The sequence below is a fragment of the Stigmatopora nigra genome, chromosome 13 (assembly GCF_051989575.1).
Source record: "Stigmatopora nigra isolate UIUO_SnigA chromosome 13, RoL_Snig_1.1, whole genome shotgun sequence".
NCBI lineage: Eukaryota > Metazoa > Chordata > Actinopteri > Syngnathiformes > Syngnathidae > Stigmatopora > Stigmatopora nigra.
This window is the reverse complement of record NC_135520.1, coordinates 2,393,151-2,410,542: the sequence shown is the minus strand read 5'-3', so window position 1 is coordinate 2,410,542 and position 17,392 is coordinate 2,393,151. Positions and strand designations below refer to the sequence as shown.

The window sequence follows — 17,392 nt, the reverse complement described above, 5'->3', positions numbered from 1 at the left end:
CGTGCACGTTCCTAGTTTCTAAACTACAAATATACAATAAATCACATTCTGTTTGAATAAAACTATTCCTTACCTGGTTAATAGTCACCAATGGGGATTTTACTTTAAAAATGTGATATATATAAATATATTTATATATTTTTTATTTCGGTGTCAGGGGGCGGGGCTTCTGTTCAGGTTAGGAAATTGTAGGTGAGCCACAGTTGAAGAAAAAAAAAAACAAGTCATCCTCCATAATGCGTCTTTTTAACTAAATGCTGTCAGAAATGATAGCAAAATACTTTTTATTTTCTCATAGTATAAGAGAAGAGGATATTAGTCATGATGAACTGTGGTAGGTTTACCTACTTTTTGTCTTTTACCTGAATTGACGGTGTTACAGTGCTGTTTTAAGGCGTGGCTTTTTCTTTTGTCCTTTTCAAGGCACAAACTGGGTTAAATTGTATTTACTAAATACAACACTTTCAGTGTTTTACTACACAAACGCCCAATGAAAGGCTAAAATGTAAAGATGACCCCAAATGGGCCAAATAATATGTATATATTCAGTATTATTGTGTTAGTACAGTGCAGTATTTGGAGGTTTATGAAGTATTAATGAAGTCTAGTCCATTCCAAATCATCTAGAAGTGCATTTTTTTCTAAGACTTTTGTCTAATCAGCTTTGAAAATTAGTTTGCATGTTCAAGTGTATAATTTTTTGCCTCTGATTTAAAAAAAATGCCAAAAATTTAGGCAAATTATGTGAAAATTAGGGTCAGTTTTTGCTATTGGCAATATGGGCGACCGACTAAGGTGCAATGTATAAAGGGGCGCATGAGACCCTTTGATATTTTTACCCCCCAATTAAATTGCTGGTTGTCTAGAGTCCAGATAAATGTCATTGTATAACAAAATTGTGATGATAGATGATGTATTTGTTTCTATAGGGGTTTGCTGTGCCAATCTCAAAGACAACAAAACCCTGATGAAAATGGGTTTGTCACTGGTGCTGGTGGGCCATGTCAATTTTCTACTGGGGGCACTGGTGCACGGCGCCGTGCTCAGGCACATCAGCGTGCACGCCGAGGCTCGCATTCTGGTCTACTCTGTGACTAATGTTATTGCTATTGTGGCAGGATTGATGGTAAAAAATATAAAAATGCATGTTCTAAATGTGTATTAGGACTGAGAGTTTAAATGTATATTTTCTTGCTTCCCAGGGAATTATTGCTGGAATAATAGCTATTGTTTTGTCCAAAAACAAGAAAAGCAGGATTTTGGTGAGACATGATCACTTCTCTTATCTCATTATTATGATGTCATAACTCAAAATAAAAGCAGACTCATACTTAAAGAGAAAGTACACAATAGTACAACTACAGTTAAATGTCCAAAGCTAAACACAATACTCCCTTCATAAATTCTATTGAAATAAATCATAATGCAACAGTTCCTGCTATAAATTTATGTTATAAATTTATGTAAACATATCTTGACTAAAACTACATTATTGATATTAATTTCAATCAGAAACACTTAACACTTCTCAAAAATAAACAAATATATAGCACTTAATAGCTTTAGTGGTGATTGTGCATAGAAGAGATCAAAGTTGAATCAATTTGTTGTCTATATTATCTTTCTATTACTTAAGAATGACTTTTTATTTTGTGATTTCCCTGCAGAAATGGGTCCTCCTAGTATTTAGCTTCCTCGCAGGCCTCTTAGCTGTTGCTTCCACGTTGGGCCTGTTGGCTTCCGTGGTCACCGCCATTATCCACAAAGGGCGGAGCCTATTGACGCACTGCACTCTCCTCAAGCAGGATTTGGGCTCTTCCAGTATTACCCATGAATGCCCTTTTGACCCCACTCGCATTTATGTAAGGATTTAACATTAGCAATTGAATTATCTGTCCACTGATAAATAAAATGTTTTTTTTTGTTCTACCAATCAGAGCACCACAATTATTTTGTGGGTACCACTCATCCTAATGTCGGTGGTGGAGATGGTGTTCTCTTTCCGCTGCTTTGCTGTTTGTACATCCTTCTTGTATCTGTGCCCATGCAGGCGGAAGCCCACCATTGCAAAAAGGGTAAAAAATAATAATAATAATAATCTTAAAATGTGGGCATTCTCGATTGATTTTGGTTCTGTTTTACAATTGTATTTTTTCAGGTCCGCATTCAACGGGCAGCCATGATTTCAAGTCCGCCTCCATCGGAGCAGCTGACTGAGATTAATCCTGTGAATCCTGTGGAGCAAGATGAGCTCTTGGCAGAGGGTGCTGGAGCAGAGCAAAGCCATTGGCTTTGAGGAAAATGTTCCAGAAAATAAGATGAATTGGCAATTTTATCAAAGTTGAATTTATGCCACATTAAGATTAGAAAACCAATATTTTATGAACAAGACTAAATTTAAGTAATAGTTTCTGAGGATTTTCCAAAATTATGAGTTTTTAAAATGTATGGATTTGAGGAAGGTGGTAACTACTTTTTGACAAGAGTACATTTTAAAACTGCATTTTATACTTGTTAAAAGTGCTATTTTATAGTGAATAATATTGCAATGCATGTGTTTTCATTAAACTGCTTATAGAAAAATACTACATTCTACCTAGGCCAAGTTTTATTGATATAAAATTCATTTGAAGGAGATTAAAATGCATTACTTGAGGAATGTTCTTCATTGGAATACCAAATATACTGTACATTGATTTCCCCCTTTCAAAATGATCAACACTGAATTTTCCACCTTTTTCTTATTTAAACATTTGATACTTTTGCTGGGTTTAAACAAGCAGTACACAAACTAAATACTTGTCAACACATGTACACAAAAAAAAAAACAGGAGGAAAAAGACTACTGAGACAAAAAGTATTATAGAAAAGGCTCTATTATACAAACATGCAAGAACTATACTCTCAAAAAGGCACAGGACATAAACTGGGGACTGAAAAGACAAAATAAAATAAAAATCCAAAAGGGCAAAAAGGGTCAAAGTATCTATGATTTTAAATAAATTAAATTCATGAGATATAAAACCATAACTGCCAAGCCATTAAAAAGTTGTATGACAAATGGCAGGTGTTGGAGCAGAAAAAGTTAAGATAAAAAGCATAAGCACTTATTCTGACTTTAGCTCATAAACAGTAATATTGGAAAAGTGTCCAAAGGGAAGAAAAAAATAATAATAATAACAAAAACAAAATCCTGCCCCATTTAATAACCTATTCCACAGAGGCAACTCCCCCCATTTAACCACAATGTATAAAAAAAGACAATGTTGCTTTAAGAATGTTTCTTCTCAGTGTTTCCATCATTGTGTGGGGACGACTTAAGGTGTCTTCGACTCCTCTTTTGGCCTAAAGGAGCATGTCACATGATTAAAAATGACGTCTTGGACACCATTGTGTGTCAAAATATTTTAGTTTCCTCACTTTGATGTGTCCATTTTCTCGTCCTCTGGTGCTTTTTCTTCATCTTTTATTTCTGTTTTTAAAAAATTAAATATTACCCCATGAAAGATTGATATATTGTTCATAATGTGACAAAAAAATAAAATTTAAAGGAATGAATGACATTTGAATTTTAGAACTGTATTTTCCGGACTATAAGGCGCACTTTTCTTTCAAAAACACGTAAAAGTAACAATAGTACATTTTTCAGATAACTATAGCATTATAAAAAAAAGAAATAAAAACAAAAGCTAGAAAAATAAACAAGTCAGACTTGATTATTAATTGTAGGCCCAACTAAACTATGAAAAACTGCAATCTATCATCCAGAAAATACAGTACTTGCCAACATAATTATGACAATGAGGTTATACTTCCAATACACTGAAATATTTCATACCAATATTTGCAGTGGAAGGCAATGATGAAAAGTAAATAACTTATGAATCGGAGCATGAAATAAAACACAGTGCTAGTCAGCTAAGTGAAATGAGAATGGAAAAAAATGAGTAAATACCTTTTGTTTCCTCCTCACCTTTCTTCTCCTTTTCCTCACTCTCTTTCTCCCCCTCCGTCTTGGCTCGTTTGGCCTTCTTGAAATTGGTGGTGTTCCTGCGCCCTCCCTCACCTTCATCCTCCGAATCGGAGAACTCTTCCTCGCAGGCTATCCTCTTATCGTGAGCACGGACTGAACACAAACATGGCGACATTACATTCAACCTTAGCTAACCCCTTTTTAGCCTCTCATTTAAGATGCATTCATACTGGAGACACGCTTGTTTGGATCTTCCTCTTCTTCATCTCCACTATCCTCCTGTACTGCATCTTCTGGGATGGCCTGCATTTGGACGCCGGGAGCGTGGGGCAACATGCGCAGATTCTCAAACAGACGTTGCCTAAAAAAAAATAATAATAATCATAATGCAGGTTGCACGTTTGGGGTCATTTTTTTCTCATAGGAGTCTACAAATGCTGGTTAAGTAGACTTACTTAATCTTTTCCAGGTAATCGTTGGTGTTTTGGTTGGTCATGTTGGAGGGGCTGATATGCAGCTTGAAGTCTGGTCCAAAGTACTCAAAGTAGTCATTGTATGGGAGTTCTGGGAAGGTGAAAAAGTTGCAAAGAAGCCATTTGTATCCATTAAAACATCCAATACTTATATAATCAACCTACTTTTCAGTGAGCAGAAAGGACATTTTGCAATACACAATAAATTCGCAGATATTTAAAGTCTACACAAGCTAATAATACCATTGTATTCTCACATTCCCCCAAAACAAATCTTGGATGACCACTTACCATTAGGGATGGAAGTATCAAGTGCAACAGCGGTTTCGTACGTCCAGCAGCGAGCTACATTTCGAATGGTGTAGCCGCCTCCTCCCAGCATGAGGAGGGGTAGGTTGAAGCTTTTCATGTACTCCACACACTTGGCATGTCCTAAGAAAACATTTAAAAAGCCATTAGCGAAAGAAACAGTAAGACCACAAAAGCTATTTGACTACCTTTAATGGTGAGGTTAAAGCAGCCCAGTCTATCGCCTGAAAGAGAGTCTGCTCCACACTGCAAAACCACGGCACTGGGCTGGTACATCTCCATCACCTTGGCCATGATCTGCAAATCGGCAGCAGCGACCAGTCACAAACACTTCCTTCAAATCAAAGTGGTGTTTTTCCATTGTGAACTCACAGGCTTGAATATGGCTTCATAAGACTCGTCATCAATTCCGTCTCTCAGAGGATAATTGACGGCGTAGTATTTTCCCTTCCCGGCACCAATGTCCTGCAATGAAGGAGTCAAGTGTCACCAGAGAATTTGGGAGTATTTGTTTGTCGTGTACGTACTCGAAGGTCACCAGTCCCAGGGAAGTACTCGCCATACTTGTGGAATGACACAGTCATGACACGATCTGTGGTATAGAATGCCTCCTCCACGCCATCTCCGTGATGGATGTCAATGTCAATATAGAGAACTCTCTGGTGGTACCTGAAGAAAAAAAAAATACATTAAGAAATGCCATAATTTGCAATTGCAGCTGGTGATTTTCATCTTATTCAATGTTCTGGACGAAAACTGAAAATACACTTTTACCCAACTGATTTTCAAGTTAAAGCTACTGTGTTATCCGGACTATAAGTCGCATTAAGTTAAAGTAACAATAGTAAAATGGAGACAAACAGGCTAAAAAAACATCGTGTCATGTGACTATAGCCTGAAAAAAATAATTAGTTCATAATCGGTATGGAGTTTTTGATGTACTCACTTGAGTAACTCCAATATCGCAAGAACGATATCATTGACGTAGCAAAATCCAGAGGCCTCAGATTTCTTAGCGTGATGCAGACCACCCGCCCAGTTGATGGCGATGTCCGTCTGTTGTTTATTCAACTTGACGGCACCGGCTGAAGTGGAAAAAAAGGTGACCATTCACAACCAGATTTTACCACAATCAAAAAACTAAACATAGAAATAGCTTATACGGTGTAGACTTACCAACAGAGCCACCACCTGAGAGTTGGCAGAACTCAAATAAGCCATCAAACACTGGACAATCTTCTCCTACATTGACTAAGACACACAATAATATAATTGAATGGAGATGACCTTTCTAAAAGGAAAATCAGTGAGCGATAATTCAACTCACATCGCTGCATTTGCTTGCTGTACTCTGACATGTTGTCTGGACGGATGGAGCGCAGGAATTTGATGTAATCGTCGCTATGATACTTGGTCATTTCCTCACCACTGGCTTTGTGTGGACGCTAAAAGACAAGAGAAAATATTAGAAACTCTCAAGACCCCCAAAAAACAACAACTCTGATGGTATTTCAGACCCACATATATCTCCATTTTCCTGTAGAGGCCATAATTGAGCAGCAAGTTGTGAGTCATACGTATGCGATGGGGCTTCATGGGATGACCCTGACCATAGTAATAGTTCCCAACATCACCTGAAAATGAATAAATATAAATAAGTTATTTTCAACATTGATGAGAATTGCATACTTTACACGGATGAGGAAATATATTTCCGTGTGCATTGAAATAAAACCGTTTTTTTTCAAATCAATTTGATTTATAAGTGATTATGCAAAATGGGAATCCATCCGTATAAAATTGTTTGTGTTCAAATCGAATAGTTAATGCAGAAATGTGCTTCCTTCAACGTTGGCTAGATGATCAATGAGCTACATTGACGCTAGCTACGTCTTATGTTGACAATGAATCGCTCGCATCGCCATTGTTAGCTCAAGGAAGAGATCAACTCTCAACAAAATGGATCGAATGTATTTAATATGCACTAATGACATACGCGATGGTATGCTAGTGAAAATTATCATCAAAAACGACGATGTAAGTGTTATCCCGTGTGCCCGAACGTGACAATGAAGTTCGAGGCAGCTAGCTACCTAGCTCGTGTTAGCAAATTAATGAAAGATTTGTCGGCGATAAATCGGCCATTTCGGAAAGCAGTGAGGGATGATCGCAGATCACACGCGCACAATAGAACTTACCATCGTAGTAGTAGCAAACTTTTTTCTTGGTTCCTTGACTAAGCGCCATTTTATTCCTTTTAGCTCGCCTTCGACTGCTCACCCGAGGGAGGCTGCAGCGACAAGAAGAGGACGGACGATTTGTAAAGCGTTCAAACGGATGCGGAATACGCGCAGTGTGGAGGGATCTCGAAGACCTCAATGCGCACGCGCACCCAAAATAAATAAATAAATAACATGCAATCCAGGACTAAACTGTCCGTGAGTGCAAATGTTGTTGTTTTTTTATTTTAATAAAAATCCAATGACTTATTAGTGATACGGAAAATAAATATTAATTATTTTACTGTTCAAATATTCCATAATATACAGAAATTTAAGTTGACAAAGCTCCAATTAAGCCAAAACCGCCCTTTCAAGTAGTTATTCTTTTTCCCATGTTAAGAAACTATTTAAGAAACTATTCTTTGAATAACTCATGTTTAAAAAGATGGAAATTATAACGATAAGGAAAATCTATTGTTTGACGTCATGTGATGAGGTCATTTGGAGACGGCACGCGTTTATGACGTCAGTTAAATGCGCAGTGGTTTCTGCGGAGTAACGACGTACCTGGAACGATGTGGCAAAATAACGGTGTAAAAGTGATCAAAACGTGGGGGATCTTTCTGGAAAGGTATCTTCGGGAATTGTGGAAGATGTTTGTTTACCGGCAATAGTTTTCTGTACAGTGCATGTTTGCAAAAACAAAATTAAAGGATCTTCAAAAACCACCCATTGTTCTAAGGTGTGCATTTAATTGTCACATGTTTATTAAAAGTGGATTGAAATCGCCCGCAATCATCGGAGATCTGTTAATGGGGGAAAAGTTATCGTGTGTGGTGTAGTTTCTATGGTGACTGACGCACCTGCTACCCACACGCGACTCGAACACTCGATTAGCAATGGATTCCTTGCTTTTCTTCTTTTAGTTTCTCCACGTGTCTCGGGAATCGTTACAACCGTTTTATCGAGTTGAAATTGCGTGTTAATGCTGCTAGATGGAGTCGGAAAGCCAGGATGCTGCAGAAAGTACTGAGCAAGAGGGGGACGACAAAAATGCTGGTTAGTAGTACTCCACATCTACAGATACTACTAATGCCAATCTAATACTAGCGTTTTCCATTTAAAGTAGCCACGTTTCTCTATTCAGATTAACTTGATTTTCTTTCTGCTTATGTCTTCTCTCCAGAAACTACTGATGTTTCCAATTCGGAAATAGAAGATGATAGTAAGACTCATGACAATACTCAAGAAAACAATGGTGGCACTGATGAGAACGATGCTGGTTTGTACTTGACATATATTTGCATGAGAAAGTATGTAAGAAAACGATATTTTTTTAACCAAGTGGTATAACAGTAACATTTAAAGTTGATTATCATAGAAATTATATATGATACAGCGAGTGATCATTGGGAAGTTTTTGTGTTGGCCGTTTTCATCGATTCACAAAATATTATTTGCCATGAATAGTGTATTTTTGTAAATGCATTGTGATTGACAGGTGTTTTGTCCATTGACATGCCTGATTTTTTTTCTGCCTTCAATGACCCTGAAACCTGTTTTGTCCACTCATGTTCAGTTCCTAAGCAGGAAAATGAAGATGACACTAAGACCAATGACAACAACCAAGACCCTGATGTTCCTGGTGACGAACCCAAGGAGGGTGATGGTGACGCTGACAAAAACCCAGAAGAAGACAAAAATGTTGACCCTAATAAAGAAGATGTAAACAAAGACGGCAACACAGAAGGCAAGAATGACGAAGAAAATCCTGACGAAGAGAAAATTGACGAGGAAGAGGTTGAAATCGAGGTCATTCCACAAATAGATCCCTTAGTAATTTTACGACGGCTTTGTGAGGTAAAACTATCATTTATTTTAAATTGCAGTTTTTGCTTTTGGTGAATTCCATTTCATCGGATCTGTATTTTTTCACATAGAAATTTATTCGCCGTGTGGATATTTCGGGCATCACCAAAGAATCATGGCAAGAGGAAAATATGAAATCAGTAGAGAAGTTTATTGAGGATACCTCGATCCCTACCTTGGTTGTGTACTTAGACACTAACGAGACACTCCAAGTGGAATACACAATTCCCACTCAGGTAGTGTAGCCAAGTCGCATCATTCACTTTGCTTCCAATTAAATGGTTATTGGTTAAATTGGTAATTTTGTTGAAAATTCCAAAGCCCTATAAATCCAGCCTAAAATCCTATATCCTTATATTTCAGGTGGTGGCGGAGCTGGCCTACTTTATCCGTGAGCCGGGTACTGTATTGACCTCAGAGAATTTCTATGATGAGGTGGAGTGCGGCACGGTACAGGGCGACCCCGCCGAGAGCTTGCTTCACTTTGTGACCAGTTTGCATTCCGATGAAATCGACATCAGCAGTGACTGGGAAACAGGCATTAAGGACAACTACATTAATGGCATGCATAACTATCTAGCCATCCTGACAGGTGAGGGGATGTCCAACATTTTTGATTGAATTGTGTTGAATTGCATTGCATTGCATTGCATTGCATTGCATTGCATTGCATTGCTTTGCATTGCATTGCATTGCATTGCATTGCATTGGATTGCATTGCATTGCATTGAATGCTTTTATTGTCATTATGTACAAGTATTAGTATTATACAAGTATAATGAGATTCAAAGCTTTCCCCACATAGAGCATGAATAACAACAACAAACAGAAAAATAAATAAACACAGGTAATCAATATATTGTAATGATAAATAAATACTCAATAAATAGTCATACATAAATAAGTGATCAACATAATGAATAAGTAGTAGTCATGGGTAGTGGTACAAAGTGACTAAAGTGGGAAAAAAATATGTCTTGAATAGGTCCTAGGTGCAGAACTGAGTATGAGAGTTGAGTATGGCGGCAGCTCTTTGGAAGAAACTGTCCTTGAGTCTGTTTGTCTTTGCTGTTATGGCTCTGTAGTACCTTACAGAGGGCAGCAGGTTAAAGTGGTGGTCTTTTATGGTCTTCATATTGTGTGCAGTTTGTAATACCTAACCCTTTCTCCTCTGAAAAGACCATGTTAGTAGTAAAGAAACTAAGACCGTGCTGTACATCCCAATGGAAGGCCTGATTGACAGTGCCGAGGAGAGCAGCAAGGACACACACTTAGTGCAGAGGATGGAATGTAAGGATTGCATGACAAAAGTTCTTCTTAGCCCAACTGGTTGTGTAATCCCTTCTCTCTCCCTGCGACTTTAGCTGTCTTAATCCACTGGACGGACCAGATCAAGGAGCTGCTGAATGTCCAAGAAACCTCCAGGAGCAACAGCAGAGGTCCAATTCAGGAGATTGCATACTGGGAGAGTCACTCCAAAAAGCTTAGGGATATGAGTAAGCAGCTGCAGAAGCCAGGCGTCAAGCAGATTCAACATATGTTGGAACTGGCCAACTCACTCTATGTCAAGCGCTTCCTAAAACTGGCCATGGAATTACAGGTGGAGTCTCAGTTCTAAGACTCGGGTGTCAAACTTAGTTTGGTTGGCGGGCCTACTAGACCTGCTGGACCAGTTTATTATACTCACAGTGAAAATAGTTCTTCTCCGCTTGATATAAATCCAAAACACTGGAGTTTTAGTCCAAGTTACTTGTCTTCTTGTGGCTATGGGTCCATTGTCTCCGATATTTAAGGGATTACTGGCCCTACGGCTGTAAGTTTGACACCCCTGATCTATGCAGTTTTTATGTTTTTCTAAATAGGACCTACTCATATTATAATTTGTTCCCCAGGATTCGTCCTTGGAGGCACAGTCCAACCTCAACTTCCTGTCCTTATTGTCAGAACCGTGTGAAGAATTGCGTACCGTCCCAATAAATGAACTTGCCCCCAAGTTGCAGCACATTATATATTTAATTCGCATCATTTGGACCAACTCAACCCACTACAACACTAATGAGCGCATCACTGGGCTCTTCCTTAAGGTACACATTAGTATTTTTGTAATTCCTCATCAGAATCATCTTCCACATTGAAAATGCCCTAGAATTTTTTAGTTATTTTCAAAAGGCTAATCATTTTGTGTGTGTATGTAGATGAGTTATGAGATCATCAACCTATGTATCAAAAGCATCTCACTGGACAAGATTTTTGAGGGCTATGTGACTTCCAGCAAGAAAGAACTGAACATTTGCATCCAGTGCTGCATGACTTGGAAGGACATGTACTCGCAAACATCTGAGCTGCACCACGAGTAAGGCAAAAAAACGTCCAATTTGTTAATACTGTTATTATAATACACATCTCCATCCTTTCTGTGTATAAGGAACTCTAAAAAAGGGTGGATGCTGGACCAAACAAACATTTTCGTCCCAATTGATGCCTGCATTCAAAGAATGAAAGACTTGCTGGAGGTAATTTGGGAATGACATCCTTTGAGCTGAATTTGTCCTAATTTATTGTCTTTTTTTTCTTCCTCCAGGTATGTAATACTCAGCAGCAGTTTGCCCGTTGGGAAGATGGGAACCAGAGACCGTTACCTTGCTTCAGTGGTTACCAAGGCCCAGAACTAACCCTCTCCCTCATGAAGATCGAAGCCAAGTTTCAGCAAGGCCTGCAAATGCTACGCTCCATGGATCAGGCCATCCTTGAGGTGGAGAACAATTCATGGCATATTGAGTTCAACAGGTAAGGACAAAGCTATTTCGCACTAGTGTATATGATTGTCCATAAAAATTTTGTGTGTTTGTGCTCAGGTTCCGTGCATTTTTAAAGGATTTAGATGTAATGCTCCAGAACCTGATCACCTCAGTATTCAAGACTGTGAACTCTGTGGAAGAAGGGCTTCGGCTGATGGATATTTTTAAGACTATCTCTGCCAGAAAAGTGAGATTTAGGCTATTTTAGAGACATATAAGAATTCACAATATATGTATGACAAAGCAGAGTTAATCGCACCTTGAAGTAGAAAGAAATAACAAATTCTGAGTGACATCAAGATTCTTAGAGGTTCTTACAATTCTTACCACAGCTTTAAGAAAGAATGCCATGTCTTCCCGGACACTTTTTGTTAGCAGTTAAAGTGGCAGAATTTCTGCCAAGTGAAGTAGTTATGAAATAGTTGTGTTGAAGTTGTTAGGCTGGTTGTATAATCCTCTGCTTGTATGTGTATATAATATCACCATGCATTCTTTGCCACAGTCAATCAAGAGCAAAATCGACGAGATGGTGGATGGAATCTATGCCATCTTCAAAAAGGAGATCAGTGTGACCATGAAACCTATTGATCAGAAGATGGTGTTAATCCCTGACTACTTGCCACCTTTGGCAGGCCAAGCCCATCGAGCAAGGGCTATCAAATTCCACTTAGAGAGCCTTATGGATGTGAGTTTGAACAAATATAATTGCATTGGTGACTTGCCTAGCAATAACCTTTCCGTGACCATCAGGTGATTCAGAAAATCCCCATTCGGGCTGAGTCACACAATTGCAGGCAGGTGAGGGTTCACTACCAGCAATCCATCCAGACTCTGAATGAATTGGTGACACAGAGGTTTGCAGAGTGGCATCAGAGTCTGGAATTGCAATATGTCAAAAAACTGGAGCGCCCACTTTTATTCCATGGCAAGGACAACAGGATTGAGGTCAATTTTGACAAGTAGGGGTCACTTAAAAATTATTACTCTTCATTATACTATAATAATATACACTTCTAGTTTCATGGTTGTTTTTTCTCTCTCCCCAAAAACTGCTTTCTCCTTTTCAGCAACCTTTTGAATCTCTTTAGTGAGATTAAGTTATGGAGTCAGCAAAAGTTTGATGTACCAGATTATGTGTCTGAGATTTATCAGGATCGTGAAGATCTGCGATGCCTGAGAGAAAGAGCGCTGCACTTGGCTCGAGACTATAACAGGTCTGGAGAATCTCAATGAATTTCACCATGTCCTTGTCGCTTTGGGTCATAACTGGGTCACTTTTTTTAATGTGGCAGGATCATTGGAATGCTTACCCCCATTGAGTTAGGGCTGTTTTCCAAGAAAATCCATGACCTGGATAAAAAGATTCAGCCAGGCTTCACCAAACTATTCTGGATGTTTAAAATATCTTCAAACACCTTTGTCAAGGACTGCATCGTACATATTTCCAAGGTCAGAGTTCATTCTGTTTTAACGTTAAAATTGAGATTATGTTAAAAAAATGATAAACAAATATAGTTTCTAGACCAAATTTGAAGGTCTTCACCTCGTCTCAGTTCGAATTCCCAAAAGTCTTGACCTTGTCGATTCAACACTGTCCAGCCGGCCTAATTTGTGGAAAACATTTTTCTAAAGACCAGATTAACTAGAATATTGATAGTGATGGAAGGGATATCAAATTCTGCAATATATTTCCAGGTCCAGGTGATTGTTGACGGTTACAAAGCATCCAATCTGACCATCACCAACCTTTGCCATCAGATTAGCGAAACAATGTTGATTCGTTTAGATGGGAAGACTCTATACAGGTATATCATATTCAAAATCCAGCACATCTCCACCATAACCTTCAGAATCAGTAAGTACACAATGTTTTTTTCCCTACGGTCTTCATTGTTTATCTTCCCTTTTCAGGAATTGGGAGTTTGAAAACGACCAGAGGACTCACCGGCAGAGACAACACGAAATACTACGCACTGCCCTTCAGCGCATTATTGACATCATGACTGATATTCACAACACTTTCGCAAAAGATGGACGTGAGGTATGTGCAGTCATAGTCTTTTGGTTGTCAATGTCTTTGAATAAAGGTGTTTATCTTGGACTTTGTCTTTGGAGTGTATATTGGACTTGGTGTGATAACCCATAAGGAAGTCAGGTTCCAATAAATACTGCCATACTGATACTCTAGGTACAGGAACACTGGGTTACCTACACAGACAATGTAGACCAATTGCTGGAGGATGCTCTACGAAGCAATGTAAAACGCTCCATGCAGAAGCTATCACAGGCTATCAATGGAGACCGCAAGTCCTCACCCACCCCTTTGTTTAAAGTACTGGTATCCCTACGCCAGCCAGATCCCCAAGCGGAACTCAGGGTACATACATTGTTAGCTCTGATTCATAATGGTATTTGCCTATTTTTACTGTATAGAAAAGACTTTCATGCATGGGAACCTGATTTTTTTTCATAGGTTGAGTTCTCACCGTCTCTTCGAGAGTTGTGTCAGATCGTAGACATCCTACCCCAGATAATCAATACCGTCTCCAAATTCAAACGATTACCTGAGCTCCTTTCTGGCCATCCGTCTCACAAGAAACCCATACACGTCAAAATTGGTTTGGGGCATCTTATATTTTCAGTTTTTCACTGTTAACCTACCTTCTTTTTGCTATCTGCCTTTTTAACATTGTGTTTTTTTTATGTTTGAAGAGCATGATCAGGAAATAAAAGCCATACAGTCAGCAGTCGGTGCAGGGATGGCATCCACAGCTGGCCGGCTGAGGGACTATTTAATGACTTGGGACAAATACCGAGACATTTGGGAGACTAACAAGGACTCGTACATAAAACGTTACCAAAAACTCAATCAACCGGTTGCTTCTTTTGATGCAGATATCCACAGGTAACCGCTTTTGTGTTTAGTCAATTCTTGTTTTTATCCTCACACATTTAAAAAAAACACTACAAATCTCAGATATACAGAAATAGAAACAAGTATACAGCAAGAAGAGACAGTGACCAACTTCCAGTTCATTGTATTGGACTGTTCACCACTTAAAACCTCATTGGTACAGCACTGCAGCCAGTGGCAAACCAAGTTCATGCAGCTTCTCCTGCGCATTTCTGCTCACGCCCTCAAAGACATGCATGCCTCTATGAATAGGAATTCCAAGAGGTAGCTCATCAGACCAATGGGTGATATTTTGCTTTGTTTGGTTGAGTTTTATTTGACATATCATCTGTTCTCAGGTTGAACGAACCCAACGAAACTCTGGCGCAACTTAGTCAGAGTATTGGACTGCTGGAGTCCTTCCAACTCAATTCGGCTAAGACAGAGAGTGATATTCTTCTGATCCATGAACAGTTTGCTGTTCTGGACAAATATGGCTTCCCTCTGGATCAGACAGTAAGAATCGTCGTGCTTGGACTAGCGCATTAGGATTCAGATAAGGGAAAATGAATGGGGAACCTGTTATTGACTAAACCTGCTTCAGTTTTTGATTTCTTTTGCCACTACAGGTTCAGGATCTACGAGGGACATTGAACACCAAGTGGGAATGGTTCCAGCAGGTTCTGGTTGACAGTGATGTCATGCTGCAAGGCCAAAAACATAATTTCAAGAGTGGTTTGCTCAACTCATCCGATGAATTAAATGAGAAGGTGTTTGAAGCTGTACAGGAGTTCAACACTACAGGTTACTAGCACTTTCTTTCTGATTCACCAAGTTTGTGTGGTGAATTGGACTTTAATAGTCCCTGTACATGTAAAAAAACAGGATTTACTCATTTGATTGTCCTCTTTAGGTCCATTTGAGTCTACCTATAACACCAATGAGGCTCTGAAGTTAACAGCACAGCACTACAAAAATCTTGAGCTTCTAAAAGAGGAAGACAATCTAATTCTGCAAGGCTTGAGCTTCTTCAAGATAGAACAGGAACCTTCCAAAACTATCCAAGCTCTAGAGAAGGTCTGATATATCAACAAATATATAATTCCAAAACAATAAGGTGTCTAATTTGAACTCTGTGGTGCAGGATATGGACTTCTTGCAGCAAGTCTGGGATATCACGCTGGAGTGGGAGACCAACTGGAATAGCTGGAAAGGGGGCCAGTTCTCAACACTTAGGACTGAGAATATGGAGAATACAGCACAGGACATCTATAAAATCCTTCACAAACTTCAGAGGCAACTCAAGGTCAGAAATTACTTGATTTTAGCTAGAACCCGTTTGGGTTATAGAATAAATTACTCGTACTTTAAGTAGCACTGTGACTTGTAGTACTTGCATCTTTGTTTAGTCAGTTTCAGTACATTCTGGTCTCGGGAAAGTCTAGGTCTTGGTCTGTATCGTCACAAATCTAATGCCAAGGCGGACTCAGTTTTTATTTTGCCCCTGCAGGATAAGAACTGGGAAATTGTAGATTGCTCCAAGAAAAAAGTTGACCAATTCAGACGAATCATGCCTCTTATTGCTGATATGAGAAACCCAGCCATGAGAGAGAGGTAAGTAGAGTGTCTGACTTGACTTGAAGGCTATAACTATGTTTTTTATCAACTGACACATCTCACTTAGACACTGGAAGCAGATTTGTGATGAGGTGCAGAGTACATTTGACCACACAAGTGTTGACTTCACCCTGGAGAAGATCATTGCTCTTGGCTTTGACAAATTCTCAGACAAGATCAGTGACATCTCAGGGGCTGCCAGCAAGGAACTTTCTATAGAACAGGTCTCTCTTATATAGACCATTCTCATAGGGGGGAAGGTATCTACTGGTTGGAAGATCCATAATTTTAACATCATTTCTCTTGAAGGGTTTGCAAGATATTATCCAAACATGGGAAGACTTGATCTTGGATATTATACCATATAAAGAAAAAGGTCACTTTCGTCTAAGGTGAGGCTAAAGGTAGAATTTAGAAGCCGGGGGAACTTGAAGTGACAAATTGTACCTTACAGAGGCACAGAAGATATTTTCCAAGCCTTGGAGGACAACCAGGTGACTTTGTCTACCATGAAAGCTTCTCGATTTGTCAAAGCTTTTGACAAAGAGGTGGACAAGTGGGAACGTCAGCTGTCCCATGTGATGGAAACCATCGAAATGGTCCTGACAGTACAACGCCAATGGCTCTATCTTGAAGTATGAAAAAAACGCCAACTCCTGCCACTTTTGTTTGAATTTCTATCTTTTATTTATGGTATTTATCTTCACATTGTTTCCACTCTTCCAGAATATTTTTCAAGGCAAGGACATCAGGGAGCAGCTTCCCGGAGAATGCAAGGACTTTGAAGCAATCAGTAAAAGTTGGAAGACCATCATGGGACGACTCAATGAAACTGGCAATGCACTAGAGGGAACACACTTTCCTGGTATTTCAAAAGGCTTTTATTTGATTCTGATATTTGGTTAGGAAGTACTGTGTATTTGTTAATATCTGCTGTTTAACTTGTTTCTGGCTTGGAACTGATCAGGCTTGATGGAGACTTTAACCACCATGAATACTAAGCTAGAGGAGATCCAGAAGGCCCTGGATATGTACCTTGAGACCAAGAGACAGATATTCCCGCGATTCTACTTTTTGTCTAATGATGACGTTCTGGAGATCCTGGGCCAATCACAGAACCCAGAGGCCATGCAGCCGCATCTCAAGAAGTGTTTTGACAACATCAAGAGTTTGCGCACAGAAAAGGCAAGTCACCATCTGAGATGAGGCAATTGAATGCATCTTTACAGTGTAATGCT

At 39.2% G+C, this 17,392-nt stretch overlaps 3 protein-coding genes across 4 annotated transcripts in view; 2 read left to right on the top strand and 1 right to left on the bottom strand.

Moving 5' to 3' along the window:
• Nucleotides 1–45: 45 nt before the first annotated feature.
• tmem54a (transmembrane protein 54a) lies at nucleotides 46–3,191 on the top strand. Its single transcript, XM_077731352.1, has 6 exons — nucleotides 46–334; nucleotides 930–1,126; nucleotides 1,203–1,262; nucleotides 1,668–1,862; nucleotides 1,938–2,075; nucleotides 2,159–3,191. The coding sequence occupies exons 1-6, from the start codon at nucleotides 322–324 to the stop codon at nucleotides 2,294–2,296; spliced, it is 741 nt and encodes a 246-aa protein (XP_077587478.1). The 5' UTR covers nucleotides 46–321; the 3' UTR covers nucleotides 2,297–3,191.
• Nucleotides 2,859–7,352, bottom strand: hdac1 (histone deacetylase 1). 2 transcript variants are annotated; one of them, XM_077731351.1, is made up of 14 exons: nucleotides 6,954–7,352; nucleotides 6,277–6,389; nucleotides 6,083–6,200; nucleotides 5,932–6,006; nucleotides 5,702–5,840; nucleotides 5,283–5,424; nucleotides 5,128–5,220; nucleotides 4,944–5,052; nucleotides 4,738–4,878; nucleotides 4,429–4,537; nucleotides 4,204–4,334; nucleotides 3,974–4,126; nucleotides 3,421–3,472; nucleotides 2,859–3,345 (listed from the first exon to the last, which is right to left on the bottom strand). In XM_077731351.1, the coding sequence occupies exons 1-14, from the start codon at nucleotides 7,000–7,002 to the stop codon at nucleotides 3,318–3,320; spliced, it is 1,452 nt and encodes a 483-aa protein (XP_077587477.1). In that variant the 5' UTR covers nucleotides 7,003–7,352; the 3' UTR covers nucleotides 2,859–3,317. The 2 variants fall into 2 exon arrangements, with proteins under 2 accessions (XP_077587477.1, XP_077587476.1); XM_077731350.1 differs by having other exon boundaries at nucleotides 3,956–4,126; nucleotides 6,954–7,349.
• Nucleotides 7,353–8,495: 1,143 nt separating this feature from the next.
• dnah2 (dynein, axonemal, heavy chain 2) overlaps nucleotides 8,496–17,392 on the top strand; it is a 23,941-nt gene continuing 15,044 nt past the window's right edge. The window contains exons 1-30 of the mRNA XM_077731532.1: nucleotides 8,496–8,837; nucleotides 8,918–9,082; nucleotides 9,210–9,438; nucleotides 10,026–10,136; nucleotides 10,211–10,446; nucleotides 10,739–10,930; nucleotides 11,042–11,199; nucleotides 11,272–11,359; nucleotides 11,428–11,633; nucleotides 11,702–11,831; nucleotides 12,147–12,329; nucleotides 12,395–12,603; nucleotides 12,712–12,858; nucleotides 12,937–13,093; nucleotides 13,340–13,449; nucleotides 13,556–13,685; nucleotides 13,833–14,021; nucleotides 14,118–14,262; nucleotides 14,357–14,549; nucleotides 14,622–14,822; nucleotides 14,897–15,053; nucleotides 15,167–15,341; nucleotides 15,451–15,614; nucleotides 15,682–15,843; nucleotides 16,048–16,151; nucleotides 16,222–16,378; nucleotides 16,464–16,546; nucleotides 16,609–16,789; nucleotides 16,881–17,019; nucleotides 17,122–17,339. Of these exons, the coding sequence (XP_077587658.1) occupies nucleotides 8,496–8,837; nucleotides 8,918–9,082; nucleotides 9,210–9,438; nucleotides 10,026–10,136; nucleotides 10,211–10,446; nucleotides 10,739–10,930; nucleotides 11,042–11,199; nucleotides 11,272–11,359; nucleotides 11,428–11,633; nucleotides 11,702–11,831; nucleotides 12,147–12,329; nucleotides 12,395–12,603; nucleotides 12,712–12,858; nucleotides 12,937–13,093; nucleotides 13,340–13,449; nucleotides 13,556–13,685; nucleotides 13,833–14,021; nucleotides 14,118–14,262; nucleotides 14,357–14,549; nucleotides 14,622–14,822; nucleotides 14,897–15,053; nucleotides 15,167–15,341; nucleotides 15,451–15,614; nucleotides 15,682–15,843; nucleotides 16,048–16,151; nucleotides 16,222–16,378; nucleotides 16,464–16,546; nucleotides 16,609–16,789; nucleotides 16,881–17,019; nucleotides 17,122–17,339 (5,061 nt within the window). The remainder of the gene's footprint in view (nucleotides 8,838–8,917; nucleotides 9,083–9,209; nucleotides 9,439–10,025; nucleotides 10,137–10,210; nucleotides 10,447–10,738; nucleotides 10,931–11,041; nucleotides 11,200–11,271; nucleotides 11,360–11,427; nucleotides 11,634–11,701; nucleotides 11,832–12,146; nucleotides 12,330–12,394; nucleotides 12,604–12,711; nucleotides 12,859–12,936; nucleotides 13,094–13,339; nucleotides 13,450–13,555; nucleotides 13,686–13,832; nucleotides 14,022–14,117; nucleotides 14,263–14,356; nucleotides 14,550–14,621; nucleotides 14,823–14,896; nucleotides 15,054–15,166; nucleotides 15,342–15,450; nucleotides 15,615–15,681; nucleotides 15,844–16,047; nucleotides 16,152–16,221; nucleotides 16,379–16,463; nucleotides 16,547–16,608; nucleotides 16,790–16,880; nucleotides 17,020–17,121; nucleotides 17,340–17,392) is intronic.